The sequence below is a fragment of the Erinaceus europaeus genome, chromosome 1 (assembly GCF_950295315.1).
Source record: "Erinaceus europaeus chromosome 1, mEriEur2.1, whole genome shotgun sequence".
Lineage (NCBI taxonomy): Eukaryota > Metazoa > Chordata > Mammalia > Eulipotyphla > Erinaceidae > Erinaceus > Erinaceus europaeus.
The window spans coordinates 48,609,896-48,624,615 of NC_080162.1; the positions used below are offsets into that span (position 1 = coordinate 48,609,896).

The 14,720-nt window shown below is 39.6% G+C and overlaps 1 protein-coding gene across 12 annotated transcripts in view; it reads left to right on the forward strand.

The window, feature by feature from the left end:
* STAU1 (staufen double-stranded RNA binding protein 1) overlaps positions 1 to 14,720 on the forward strand; it is a 100,052-nt gene that overhangs the window by 55,540 nt on the left and 29,792 nt on the right. For 9 of the 12 annotated variants that reach the window (XM_016194932.2, XM_060185699.1, XM_016194930.2 and 6 more), the window contains 3 exons: positions 2,135 to 2,291; positions 5,757 to 5,895; positions 6,910 to 7,075. In XM_016194932.2, the coding sequence (XP_016050418.1) occupies positions 2,135 to 2,291; positions 5,757 to 5,895; positions 6,910 to 7,075 (462 nt within the window). The remainder of the gene's footprint in view (positions 1 to 2,134; positions 2,292 to 5,756; positions 5,896 to 6,909; positions 7,076 to 14,720) is intronic. The other 3 variants (XM_060185748.1, XM_060185736.1, XM_016194935.2) reach the window with 1 other exon arrangement.

Genomic DNA, 14,720 nt, shown 5'->3' on the forward strand with positions numbered 1-14,720 from the left:
AAAAAAAATCTTTTAAAAAAAAAAGTATTTTCCCTTATATTGTCTTCCCATGAAAATTACATAGCATTGCAGACTTTTCAAGCCAACCATAGTTTTCAGTTCATGCTATTGGTGCTTTAAAAAGTAACCTTGTGAACAGCTGCATAAACATAGGAGACCCTCCGTGTTTCAAGGGGGATGAAAGATTCTTTAACTTGACCCTATAAGTGAAAGCTGTGTACTGAGGGCATCCTGAAGTTAAGACCTATGAAAAAAATCAGCTGTGAAGGCAAGTTAGATGCTAAATTTAAGTCACTTATATATGATCAGGTTAGGCTTCCCTCATATATTATTTGTAAATGAATAAAACCGGGAGGGGGGACACTTTAATTGGCTTTAAAAAAAACCCCAAAAACCAAAGTGCACTGTTCAGCTCTGGCTTGTGGGTGCAGGGGATTGAACAAGGGACTTAACAGAGCCTCAGGCACGAGAGTCTGCTTGCATAACCATTGTGCTATCTACCACCACCCTTAAATTGGCTTTCTATATTTCAAAGTAAATAATCTCAGACTGGAGTATATCAGAGTCATTTTTAGAATTTATTTAAAAAAAAAATCACCAATTTTGTTGCCTCTTTCTAATTGAAATCACTGGACATCTATGCTTTCCCAAGCTTTTTAAAGGTACTTTAAAAAAAAAAATCTATTTATTCCCTTTCATTGCCATTGTTGTTTTATTGTTGTAGTTATTGATGTCGTTGTTGGATAGGACAGAGAAATGGAAGGAGGAGGGGAAGACGGGGAGAGAAAGATAGACACCTGCAGACCTGCTTTACCGCTTGTGAAGTGACTGACCTGCTTTACCGCTTTGTGAAAGTGGGGAGCTTGGGATGCTAACTGGGATCCTTATGCTGGTCCTTGCACTTTGCACCACCTGTGCTTAACCCTCTGAGCTACCGCCCAACACCCGGTACTTTTTTTTAAAAATATATTTATTCCCTTTTGTTGCCCTTGTTGTTTTATTGTTGTTGTTATTGATGTTGTTGGATAGGACAGAGAAAAATTGAGAGGGGGGAGAGAAAGATAGACACCTGCAGACCTGCTTCACCACTTGTGAAGCTACTCCCCTGCAGGTGGGGAGCCAGGGCCTTGAACCAGGATCCTTACGCTGGACCTTGTGCTTTGCGCCACCTGCACTTAACCCACTACGCAACCACCCTTTTAAAGTACTTCTTAACATGCAGAGTCCAAGTATCACTGTACTACAATGGGTCACAGAATTCTACACATTTTTTTTGGAAAACATATTTCAGTAGTGATAGGATTAAATAACCTAACTTTAATAACTAAGTGTATGCTTATGTTGTCTTTATACTTAAGAAAACAAACATGCCATCACCATCATTTGTTGAGGGCAACACTAGCAGTTAGGGATTCTTATTTTGGTTAGAATTGAATACAAAATCATATCTGCATCTTTTTCTTTCTCTGTGTGATTTTGTTTTGAAAGTGGAGGCAGTATCTGATGAAGAAAGTAAGAGACAGCCTTTAAAAACTAGATTGACAGTCCCAAAATCCAGTTTTTGTCCTCATGGTGCTGTGCTCAGACAAAAGTTTACAAATTATAGCATCAAAACATTTGTCTTTTTTTTTTTTTTTTTTAAGATTTTATTTATTTATGAGAAAGATAGGAGAAAGAACCAGATATCACTCTGGCACATATGCTGCTGGGGATTAAACTCACAACCTCATGCTTGAGAGTCCAAAGTTTACCACTGCGCCACCTTTTGGACCACAAAACACTGTCTTAATTTGTTTGAGATACCATTATTTTAAATTTACTCATTCTATGAAATATAATTGAAAAACAATTTCTATTTGGATGGCTTTCAAATAATCAGGGTCTAATATTTTAAATCTCTGTGCTCGCTCTATCTTTTAAGGTAGTTTTTTTTTTTTGAAGTGCTGTATAATATTAACCAGCTATATCTTTTTTTGTGTTTATAAAAACAGCAAGAAAGAGAGCAACGGGATGAATTATGAAAGCAATAACCAGGTCTTTGAAACCATGACCATAAAAATATTGAAGGTCCAAATGACATATTAAAGTCAACATCAGGTTTCATGAATTGAGAACTCACAATTTTCATTTGTAGGTTTTTACAGTACAGGTAACACTTGGAGATCAGACCTGGGAAGCTGAAGGAACTAGTATTAAAAAAGCTCAACACACAGCTGCTGCCAAAGCTTTGGAAGGAACAAAATTTCCTAAGCCCGTAGTCCGCCCTTTTCGTAGCGAAGGAAGAAATCCAGGTATTATGCGTGAGCCAAGCCAGTGTGTCTAGAGGTACCCTTGTAGTATGGATGTGAATTCTTTAACTAACTCGTTGATTTTGAAAGCACAGATTCTGCACTACCAGTGGCAAATGTGTACAGTTTTAGAATCCCTCACATTTTCTAAAGCAGTACTTCCACTCAAGTGTACCTGGACTTCTGACAGTCTACAGAGCTGATCATGGGAAATGGAGGTGGAACTGTCACCAAACATCTCTCTAAGATTTCAGAAAAGCTTAATGAAACAAACACACACACACGCGCGCACACACACACACACACACACACACACACACCCCGCCCAGGTGTAAAGATGCTGAGAATGTAGATTTGGGCTGGAATCACTTCAACTCAGTTTGCTAATGGATTATAATATGTTGATCTAAAACCTTGGCTGTCAGATCTATCTTTAGATAATTAAGAAGAGTGAGAAAATAACTTAAATATATATGACTTGGATGAAAGTCAGTACACAGTAATCTCTCTCTCTCTCTCTTTTTTGCCCCCAGGGTTAGTGCCGGGGCTCAGTGCCTGTACCATGAATCCACTGCTCCTGGAGACCATTTTTTCCCCCTTTTGTTGCCCTTGTTGTTCCATCATTGTTGTAGTTATTACTATTGTTGTTGTTGCTATTGTTGGATAGGACAGAGAAATCGAGAGAGGAGGAGAAGAGGGGGAGAGAAAGATAGATACCTGCAGACCTGCTTCACTGCCTGTGAAGCGACTCCCTGTAGGTGGGGAGCCAAGGGCTTGAACCGGGATCCTTACGCTGGTCCTTGCACTTCGCACTTTGCACCATGTGCGCTTAACCTGCTGCGCTGCGATAATCAAAGGATCCAAGCAGGGAAAATACTATTAAGAATTTGGTAAAAGGTTGGACCTCAGCCCTGGCAGTTAACTGTGGGTAGGCAGGCTGATTCAGTTGGGAGCCAAAGCACAGGGAATTATCTCAGACTCTCCCTTCCTCCCTTCCTCCCTTTCAGGAAAGATTATTACTCTGGCATATGCAGTGCTGGGGATTGAATTTAGGACCTTGTGATTTTGAATCTTAGGCTATCTATTGCAATACCTCCATGTCCACTTTCTCAGGCTCTTTGTATGTAGTAACAAATCCTGGAAGATCTTCTACCTTTCTGTTGCTTTTGCTTTCCTTCTGCTATGATTTCTTTACATTCACTATCTACTACAGATAAATTATATCGGTAAGAGCTGCTTTTTAATTAAGTGAGGTTATACTTAAAGTACGAAATACATAATTCTGATGTTGAGAAATTGCTTCCTTATAAGACTCCAGGATTTTGTAGACCCAAATTTATATTCTTTTTTTTTAATACTTATTTATTCCCTTTTGTTGCCCTCGTTGTTTTATTGTTGTAGTTATTGATGTCGTTGTTGTTGGATAGGACAGAGAGAAATGGAGAGAGAAGGGGAAGACAGGGGGAGAGAAAGACATCTGTAGACCTGCTTCACCACTTGTGAAGCAACTCACCTGCAGGTGGGGAGCCAGGGGCTCCAACCGGGATCCTTACGCGGGTCCTTGTGCTTTGTGCCACATGCGCTTAACCCGCTGCGCTACCACCCAACTCCCCCAATTTTATATTCTTATAATTTTAATTCACAGACTAAGTTAAGGCAGTTATAACAAAATTAAGTCATTTTTATTTTCTTCTATTATATTCCTAAACAGTTTTTTATTATCTTTATTTATTGGATAGAGACAGCCAGAAATTGAGAGGAAGAGGGGAGATAGATAGGGAGAGACAGAGAGACACTTGCAGCATTGCTTCACTCGCAGAACTTTCCCTCTGCAAGTGGGGACCGGGGGTTCCAACCCGGGTCCTTGTGCACTGTAATATGTGCACTCAACCAGGTGCGCCACCACCCAGCCCCCTCTTCTGTTATATTCTAAAGAGATTTTAAGGTGAATGTATGTGTGCATTTAAATTGAATTTTGCCATTGCTAGTGTTACTCTGTGTTTGATATGCAAACATGTTATTTTTATATGTGATTATGTAGTGAAGTGCATCTAAGATGTATTCTTGCTGCTTTTGTAAATGGAAACAGAATTCATTTTTCTCTTCAGTACTACACAGATAGGTCAAATACAGTTATTTAATATGGAGACTGGAAATGTCTTCCTATCTTATGTACTTCACTTTCTTCAGATGGAATTTACTAGCCTCTGTGCACTGGCTGGTCTCTTTTCCTACAGCACACATAGGCATTCTGGTTATTTGAGTGTGTTTTGTGTTCTTTGATCGCTGCTATTTAATAAAATAGTTTTCCTGAAGCTTATTAGTAGAATGCTTTGCATCCAGATAGTACTTAATGCATTGTGTAACGAAGTAGTATTATAAGCACATGTTTCTTTTCCTTCTCCCTTCCCCTCTCCCCCTTCCCCTTTCTTTCTCCTCCCTCCTTCCTTCCTTCCTTCCTTCCTCCCTCCCTCCCTCCCTCCCTCCCTCCTCCCACCTCCTCTCTCCCTCTCATCTCCCTTCTCCTCCCCCCATCCTCCCTCCCTCCCATCTCCCCTCCCCTCAGTTCCCTCCCTTTTTTCCTTCTTGCCATAGCACTGCTAAGCTCTGGTTTATGGTGCTGCTGGGGACTGAATCTGGGACCTTAAAGACTCAGGCTTGAAATGTCATTTGCATAACTATTATACTGTCTTCATAGACTACAAGCATACATTACAAAACAAACAACAACAAGGTTTCTATTTGTTTTTGCCAGATCTTCACTGCTCTAGACCTAAAATTTTCAGATAGACAAATAGAAGACACCACAGCACTGAAGTTTCTCCAATGCAATAGGGTCAGGCCCAAACCTGGGTTGTGTGCATGGCAAAGCCAGGTGAATCATTTTGCCAGCCCCAAATATGCACACTCCCCCCCCGCCCCAAATTGTCACCAGGGCCTTACTGCTTTAGGCCAACTTTTTCAAATAGAAAGGAGAGATACTATAGCATCAAAGCTTCCCTCAGTGCTATAGTACTCTCAAGTGGTGTAGTGGGGGTTCCCTCCTAGGGGCGCTGTCTCACTGGGTCCACTTTTGAGTGTAAGCCAACACCTCATTAAATCAGCACAACTACAGTTATACTGGTTAAATATTTTCTTCAAAGAATAAATGATTTGCAGTCATGTCTGATTTTGTGATAATAGAATTTGTTGTGTACAGAACCTTCTGATAGATGAAATGTATGACTTTTACTGATAACATCTTAGCTTCTATGCTCCTTAACAGTATATTTTGTATTATTTACTATGTACTAATAACTAGAAATTACAGCAAATTCTTGAATTTTCTGACCTGATGCCTAATAATAGTGTATTTAGATCCTTACCTGAAATGCTCATGACTGTTATAGAAAGCATGGTATTCTTTTTTACTTTAGTAATCTTCATTCTCATGTCAAAAAGTTTTCTTGTGTTGATTTTGTGTTGCAGAAAGCATAACCCCTACTGTAGAGCTAAATGCACTGTGCATGAAACTTGGAAAAAAACCAATGTATAAGCCTGTTGACCCTTACTCCCGGATGCAGTCCACCTATAACTACAATATGAGAGGGGGTGCTTATCCCCCAAGGTATGTGCTTGCTTGTTTTAAATATAGGTGAAGGGCCAGGAGATGGCTCAGCGGGTGGAGAACATGCCTTAGTGTGCACAAGGCTATGTGTTTGACTTTATTACTGAGGGAACTAGAGCATCATTTTGACATATATAGTGATAGAGATTGAACTCAGGATCTGAAGCTTCCTTGTCCTGCTTTCTGTCACTGTGCAACATGAGGCCCCAGATTTGACTCCATGCATGTTTGTTGCTGGTGTTGCTCTCATTAGAAAAATGCATTTTTGGGAGTCGGGCTGTAGCGCAGCGGGTTAAGCGCAGGTGGCGCAAAGCACAAGGACCGGCATAAGGATCCCGGTTCGAACCCCGGCTCCCCACCTGCAGGGGAGTCGCTTCACAAGCGGTGAAGCAGGTCTGCAGGTGTCTATCTTTCTCTCCTCCTCTCTGTCTTCCCCTCCTCTCTCCATTTCTCTCTGTCCTATCCAACAACAACAACAATAATAACTATAACAGTAAAACAACAAGGGCAACAAAAGGGAATAAATAAATAAAATATTTTTAAAAAATGCATTTTTTACAGAAGTCTATAGAGTCATGTAATAAATCATGTTCTCCCAATAAATCATGTTCTTTAAGACTGTAGTTGATATCTCCAGAAATGAAATTCCTTTCTAAAATATTTCTGTTTTAAAATTCCTAGCCTCTCAAATACAAGAAAACAAGAGGAAGTTTGCTTTGTGATTCAAAGCCTAATCCAATTTAGATTTAGAAAAATAGGTTAGTGATACGAATCAAACTCAAGGAATTTGTAAGCCAGTGTATTTTGTGGATCATAGCTTGAATTGCTAAACAGTATTTATTCATACTGTGTGGTAATTTTAATTGATTATAGAGTTATGAGATATGTAGATATAGATGAGTCACTGACAAGCAAACATTAGGACCCATAGTGAAGGAATATTTACTGCTTGGTGGAGAATGTATAGGCGATTTATCAGTCTAAGTTTACTGAACTTTTCATCTCTAATTTTAGGTACTTTTACCCATTTCCAGTACCACCGTTACTCTATCAAGTTGAACTTTCTGTGGGAGGACAGCAATTTAATGGGAAAGGAAAGACGAGACAGGCTGCGAAACATGATGCTGCTGCAAAAGCTTTGAGGATCCTGCAGAATGAGCCCCCACCAGACAGGTTGGAGGTAAGGAGAGAACAGACTTGAGGCCCCTGATATATCCGGCAGAGCAGGAGGATGGTATGAGAGATATCTTCTCAAGTGTGTTAACTGAGAAGATGCATTGAGGGGTGTCCATTAATTTCAGTTGATAGTTTATATGATTTTATAGTATGGTGATCCAGGAGACAGTACAGTGAATAAAGTTAGATTATGAGTCATGGAGTCCTGAGTTTTTTTCCAGAATATCTTGTGCTAGTATTATATGTCTGTCTCTCACATCTGTTTGTCTGTCTATCTATCTATCTTACATATATATAACTTCCCCCCCCTCTGTTGCTGTTATTATTGTTGTTGCTGCTGCTGCTGTTGTTGAATAGGAGGGAAAAAGGGGGGAGAAAGACAGCTGTAGACCTTCTTCACCACTTGTGAAGCAACTGCCCTGCAGGTGGGAAGCTGGGGGCTCAAACCAGGATCCTTGCGCCAGTCCTTGTGCTTCGCATTATGTGCCCTTAACCCAGTACACTACCACCTGACCCTCTATAAATAACTCTTTTATATCCTTTAACTTTCTTGTCCTCCCCGCTACACACAACACTTTTTTTTCTAATTTATTTCTTTATTGGGGAATTAATGTTTTACATTCAACAGTAAATACAATAGTTTGTACATGCATAATATTCCCCAGTTTCCCATTTAACAATACAACCCCCACTATGTCATTCATCATCCTTCATGGACCTGTATTCTCCCCACCCACCCACCCCAGAGTCTTTTACTTTGGTGCAATACGCCAATTCCATTTCAGGTTCTACTTGTGTTTTCTTTTCTGATCTTGTTTTTCAACTTCTGTATTTGGTGAAATATAGTGATTCAGTTTCATTCTTCTGCATGTTTCAACCCATTGTTTCCAACACCATTTGTTGAAGAGACTCTGCTTTCTCCATGTAATAGTCTGGGCCCCTTTGTCAAAGATTAGATGTCCATAGGTGTGGGGCCTCATTTCTGGGCTCTCAATTCTATTCCACTGGTCAGTGTGTCTATTCATGTTCCAGTACCAAGCAGTTTTGATGACAATGGCCCTATAATACAGTTTGAGATCTGGGAGTGTGATGCCTCCAGTTCTGTTCTTTTTTCTCAAGATTGTTTTGGCAATTCTAGGTCTTTTCTGGTTCCAGATAAACATTTGTAGCATTTTTTCTATTCTCCTAAAAATGTGTTTGGGATTTTGATGGGGATAGCATTAAATTTGTAGATGGCTCTGGATAATATATTCATTTTGATGATGTTAATTCTTCCAACCCATGAACATGGAATATCTTTCCACTTCTTTGTGTCTTTTTCAATTTCCTTGAGTAGTAACTCATAATTTTCAGTATACAAGTCTTTCACTTCCTTGGTTAGGTTTACTCCTAGATATTTTATTGTTTTTGTTGATATAGTAAAAGGAATTGATTTCTGGATTTCAGTTTCTTCTAACTTAGTGTTTGCATAGAGGAATGCCACTGATTTTTGAATGTTAATTTTGTAGCCTGACACCTTACTGTATTGCCTGATGATTTCCAAAAGCTTCTTGCTGGATTCCTTAGGTTTTTCCATGTATACTATCATGTCATCTGCAAATAGGGAGAGTTTGACTTCTTCTCTTCCAATCTGTATGCCTTTAATTCCTTGCTCCTGCCTGATTGCTATGGCAAGAACTTCCAACACTATGTTGAATAGTAATGGTGATAGTGGGCAGCCCTGTCTAGTACCTGATCTAAGTGGAAATGCTTCCAGTTTTTCACCATTGAGTATGATGTTGGCTGTAGGTTTGCTGTATATAGACTCCACTATCTTCAGGAGTTTTCCATCTATTCCCATTTTTTGTAGTGTTTTGATCATAAAGGGATGTTGTATATTGTCAAAGGCTTTCTCTGCATCTACTGATATGACCATGTGGTTTTTGGTCTTGCTTTTGTTGATGTGGTGGATCACATTGATTGATTTACGTATATTAAACCAACCTTGCATGCCTGGGATAAACCCTACTTGGTCATGATGAACAACCTTTTTGATATACTGCTGTATCCGGTTGGCTAGAATTTTGTTCAATATTTTCGCATCTATGTTCATCAGAGATATTGGTCTGTAGTTTTCTTTTTTGGTTGTATCCCTGTCTGCTTTTGGTATCAGGGTGATGTTGGCTTCATAGAAGCTGGCAGGGAGTATTCCAGTGCCTTCAATCTTCTGGAAGACTTTTAAAAGTAGAGGTATTAGTTCTTCTTTGAAGGTTTTGTAGAATTCATTTGTAAAACCATCTGCTCCAGGACTTTTATTTTTGGGAAGATTTTTGATAACTGTTTCAATTTCATTGGCTGTGATGGGCCTGTTCATGTTATCCACTTCCTCTTGACTTAGTTTTGGAAGTTGGTAGGTATCTAGAAAATCGTCCATTTCTTCCAGGTTCTCTAGCTTGGTGGCATATAGTTGTTCATAGAAGCCTCGCATAATATGTTGAATTTCTGCAGTGTCTGTTGTGATATCTCCTCTTTCATTTAGTATCCGATTCATTTGGGTCTTCTCCCTTTTTTGTTTTGTGAGTCTGGCTAAAGGTTTTTGAATTTGTTCACTCTTTCGAAGAACCAACATTCACTCTCATTGATCTTCTGTATGGTTTTCCTATTCTCAATGTTATTTATTTCTGGCCTAACTTTAGTGATTTCTGTCCTTCTGGTTGCTTTAGGGTTCCTTTGTTGTTCTTCTTCTAGGTCTTTAAGATGTGCAATCAGGCTGTTTATTTGTGCTTTTTCTTGTTTCCTAATGTGTGCTTGTATAGCTATGAACTTCCCTCTTAGAACTGCTTTAGCTGTGTCCCAAATATTTTGATACCTTGTGTCTTCATTTTCATTGAACTCTCGAAACTTTTTGATTTCTTCCTTGATTTCCTCTTTGACCCAGAAGTTGGTAAGAAGTGTACTGTTGAGCTTCCACATTTTGGCACTGTTACTAATCTTTTGTTGATTGTTAAGTGTTAGTTTAATTCCACTGTGGTCTGAGAAGATGCTTGGGATAATTTCAATGCTCTTGAATTGGCTGATGCTGTCTTTGTGGCCTAACATATGGTCTATCCTTGAGAATGACCCATGTGGATTTGAATAAAATGTGTATTCCAGTTTCTTGGGATGAATGACTCTGAAAATGTCCAATAGTTCTAGTTTATCTCTCTCTTCATTTAGCTCCCTTATGTTTTTATTGATTTTCTTCCTGGATGATCTGTCAAGTTGAGAGAGTGGGGTGTTGAAGTCCCGTACTATGATTGTGTTACTGTTAATATATTGTTGTAGCTCTTTCAGTAGAAGTTTGATGTATTTAGATGGCATCTCATTGGGTGCCTAGATGTTAATAATTATTAAGTCCTCTTGATTGACTGATCCTCTGAGCATTAAGTAGTGTCCATTCCTATCTTTTTTAATCTTATCTATTTTAATGTCTGTTTTGTCAGATATGAGAATAGCTGTTCCTGCCCTTTTCTGTGGGCCATTGGCTTGTATGATAGTTTTCCATCCTTTCACTTTAAGTCTGTGTTTGTCTTGTTGAGTTAGGTGGGTTTCCTGTAGACAGCATATTGTTGGGTTGTATTTTCTTATCCATCTTCCCACTCTGTGTTTTTTAAAAACAAAACAAAACCAGTAACAATCCCCCCACCTCAAATACACACACCACCCCACCGTTATACATACAATATCTGTCTATCTAATATATTCACAGTATTAAGAATCTCATTTCTGGGGTAAATGTAGATAGCATAATGGTTATGCAAACAGGTTCCAAATTCCCAACCTCAATCCCTTGCACCACCATAAACCAAATCTGAACAGTGCTGTGGTTTAATAAAAGAAAAAGGAGTGGTCCACAAGGTGGCACAGTGGATAAAGCACTGGACTTTCAAGCATGAGGTCCTGAGTTCAGTCCCCAGGAACACATGCACCAGAGTGATGTCTGGTTTTCTTTCTCTCCTCCTATCTTTCAAATAAATAAATAAATAAATAAATAAATAAATAAATAAATAAATAAATAAAATCTTTTAAAAAATAAAAGAGGGTTGGCAGTATCACAGTGGGTTAAGCACACATAGTGTAAAGTGCAAGGTCTGGCTCAAGGATCTTGGTTTTAGCCCCAGGCTCCCCACTTGCAGGGGAATCGCTTCAAAAGCGGTGAAGCAGGTCTGCAGGTGTCTATCTTTCTCTCTTCCTCTCTGTCTTCTCCTCCTCTTGATTTCTCTCTGTCCAATCCAACAACGACAGCGATGACAATAATAATAAATAACAGAAACAATGAACAACAAGGGCAACAAAAGGGAAAAAAATAGCTTCCTGAAGCAGTGGATTTGTAGTGCAGGCACCAAGCCCCAGCGATAACCTTGGATGCAAAAAAAAAGAAAAAGAGGGAGTAGGGCGGTAGCACAGTGTGTTAAGTGCAGGTGGCACAAAGCGCAAGGACAGGCGTAAGGATCCCGGTTCAAGCCCGGGGCTCCCCATCTGCAGAGGGTTCGCTTCACAGGTGGTGAAGCAGGTCTGCAGGTGTCTGTCTTTCTTTCCCCGTCTGTCTTCCCCTCCTCTCTCCATTTCTCTCTGTCCTATCCAACAGTGATGACATCAACAACGACAATAATAACTATGACAATAAAAAACAACAAGGACAACAAAAGGGAGTAAATAAATATTTAAAAAAATAAAAAGAAAGAAATAGGATATTAGCGTCTTGTGACTAAATATGAATATGGGTCTTAGGTATTCAGTTACTCCATGCTGTTAAAGGACTGAAGTATTTGTGTAATCTCTAGTATAACAAAAGTCCAGGAGATAACCCACTAAATAGTAAATGTTGACATTTCATGGTTCTGTCTATTCAAAACAGAAAATGCCATCTGAATGACATTTGACTTTTTCCTCAGTTCACAGAGAATGTCTTCCACACAAGATCTACCTTGTGATCATTGGGTTAAATATAGATGATAGGTAAGAACCTCAGCAGGTTGTTGGCAAGTGTCCTTGCTGAAGTCTTTCCTTTCCTTTTGTCCCAACTCAGGATGATCTGTGATTTCATAATTGACCACACAAGAGGGCACTATTTGTCTTTGGTAGTAATGTGTTTTCATTTCCTCGGCAGTCAAACAAATTCTACCAGACATGATCTGTTCTAGGGCTCATTAAGAACCAAATCAAAGAGAATGGTCTATAACTTAGAAGCAGATTTAGTGAAATAAAAACAATGAGATTACAGGCCTAGGACATAATAGAATTTGGGGCTTGGAAGCATGACCTCAGTCCCTTGTACCACATGCCAGAGTGCTGTTCTGGTCCTATTTTGTCTCTTCTCCTACCCCTCCCATCTATCTACTTAATCGATCTCTCTCCCCCATATATATGTATCTCATGTGATAAATCTTTAAAACAAAAATTAACAAAGAGCTTCTCACTGGTAACATTTGGGTAAATACTAAAATGCTGTAATCTCTTTTTAACATGAATATTTACTCATTTATTTACTTATCAGATAAAGAAGTAGAGTGGCAGGGTGGGGATAGATACCATAATGGTAATGCAAGGAAACTGTCATGCATGCATCTCCAAGGTTGCAGGTTCATTCTCCAGTACCACCATAAGCCAGAGCTGAACAGTGCTCTGGTGAGTGAGTGAGTGGAGGGGAGAGGGAGGGAGGAACAGGCAGAAGTTGTGGAAGAGCACAGCACCAAAGCTTCCTTCAGAGTAGTGAGGGCTGGACTTGAACCTGGGTCATGCACATGCAAAATTTGCAAAAAAAAAAAAAAAAAAAAAATGCACATGCTGACTCAATTTGAGTTACTTTGGTTGGACATTTTAAACTTTTTTGTCTTGACTTTGACGCTAATCTAGTTGGAGTCAATGGAGTATTTTTCCTCAGTTCCTTCTAGTCAGCAGTTGTTAAATAATCACTGAACATTGGTATGTGGGTTGTCTGCTGTAGAATCATCCAATACAGGTAAGATGTGGGTAAGTCCCAGAAATCTAGCTTCTCTTCATTTTTTAATGAGTTCTTAAGTGTAATTTTAAATCACATCTAGGGATTGGGAACCACAGGCGCTGAGTCTTACCATGGTTCCTTCTTTGACTTTCCTTGGAAGTACCCACAGTGTTGCTGAAAAGGGAAAGTTCTTTTAGTGTCTTGAAGTTGACTATGACCAGTTCAGTGATTGGTAGGCATGTTCTTCTGGGCTGTGTTTTCTTTCTTTTTAAAAATATTTTTATATTTATTTACTTATTCCCTTTTGTTGCCCTTGTATTATTGTTGTAGTTATTATTTTTATTGATGTCACTGTGTTGGATAGGACAGAGAGAAATGGAGAGAGGAGGGGAAGACAGAGATGGGCAGAAAAAGGCAGACATCTGCAGACCTGCTTCACTGCCTGTGAAGCTACTCCCCTGCAGATGGGGAGCCAGGGGCTCGAACCAGGATCCTTATGCTGGTCCTTGCGCTTTGCACCGCGTGCGCTTAACCTGCTGCGCTACTGCCCAACTCCTTGGGCTGTGTTTTCATTGTCCTCTTGTTTCCTCCTCCTTTACTCCATTTTAGTTCTATGTAACATGAAATAGATGAATTTAATGTGCTTTAGAAATGACTCAAAGGACAAGGGGAGATAGCATAATGGCTGTTACAAAAGACTCATGCCTGAGGCTCCTGTCCCAAGTTCAGTCTCCCACACCTCCATCAGAGCAGAGCAGTGCTCTGCTTATGGGAAAAGAGAGAAAGGAAGGAAGGAAGAGAGGGAGGTGGGGAGAGATTGAGGGGATTGGGGGGAGAAAAGAGACTAAAAGACTGGCCTTAATTCAGAAATGAGAATCATTAAGTAGAACAATACTTCTTCTTGGAAGCAATAAATATAATGTCTGGCTTCCTTCCTAGAGAAGATGACCCTTGGTTTTGCCAGACCCCCAGTGAATGGGTGCTGCTGGGGATAAAGTGAGACATGTTTGGAAGATAACTTAAAAGCTTTTTCTTTTTTTTTTTTTTTTTTTTTTAAAGATTTTTATTTATTAATTAATGAGAAAGACAGGAGGAGAGAGAGAAATAGCCAGGCATCACTCTGGTACATGTGCTGCTGGGGACTGAACTCAGGACCTCATGCTTGAGAGTACAGTGCTTTATCCATTATGCCACCTCCCAGACCACACTTAAAAGCTTTTTCATCTTACTCATTTAAAAATATTTTATTTACTTATTTATTAATGAGAGAGAGAGAAAGAACCAGGCATTACTCTGGTACATGTGCTGCCGGGCATTGAACTCAGGACCTCATGCTCAAGAGTCCAATGCTTTATCCATTGCGCCACCTCCTGGACCACTCATCTTACTCATTTTTATGGTATTTAAAAAATTTAAAAGTTTAGAGAGACAGAGAACCAGCACAAACCAGAGCATTACTTTGGCACCTTTGATGATGGGGAACAAACTCAGGACCTCGTGCTTAAGAGTCCAACAATTTATCCATTGTGCTATTTCCCCCCCCCCCCTTTTTTTTTTAACCAGAGCACTGCTCAGCTCTGTCTTATGGTGGTGCAGGGGATTGAACCTGAGACTTTGGAGACTCTGACTCAAGAATCTCTTTGCATAACCATTATGCTATCTATCCCTGCCCTCCCTTACCAGTAAT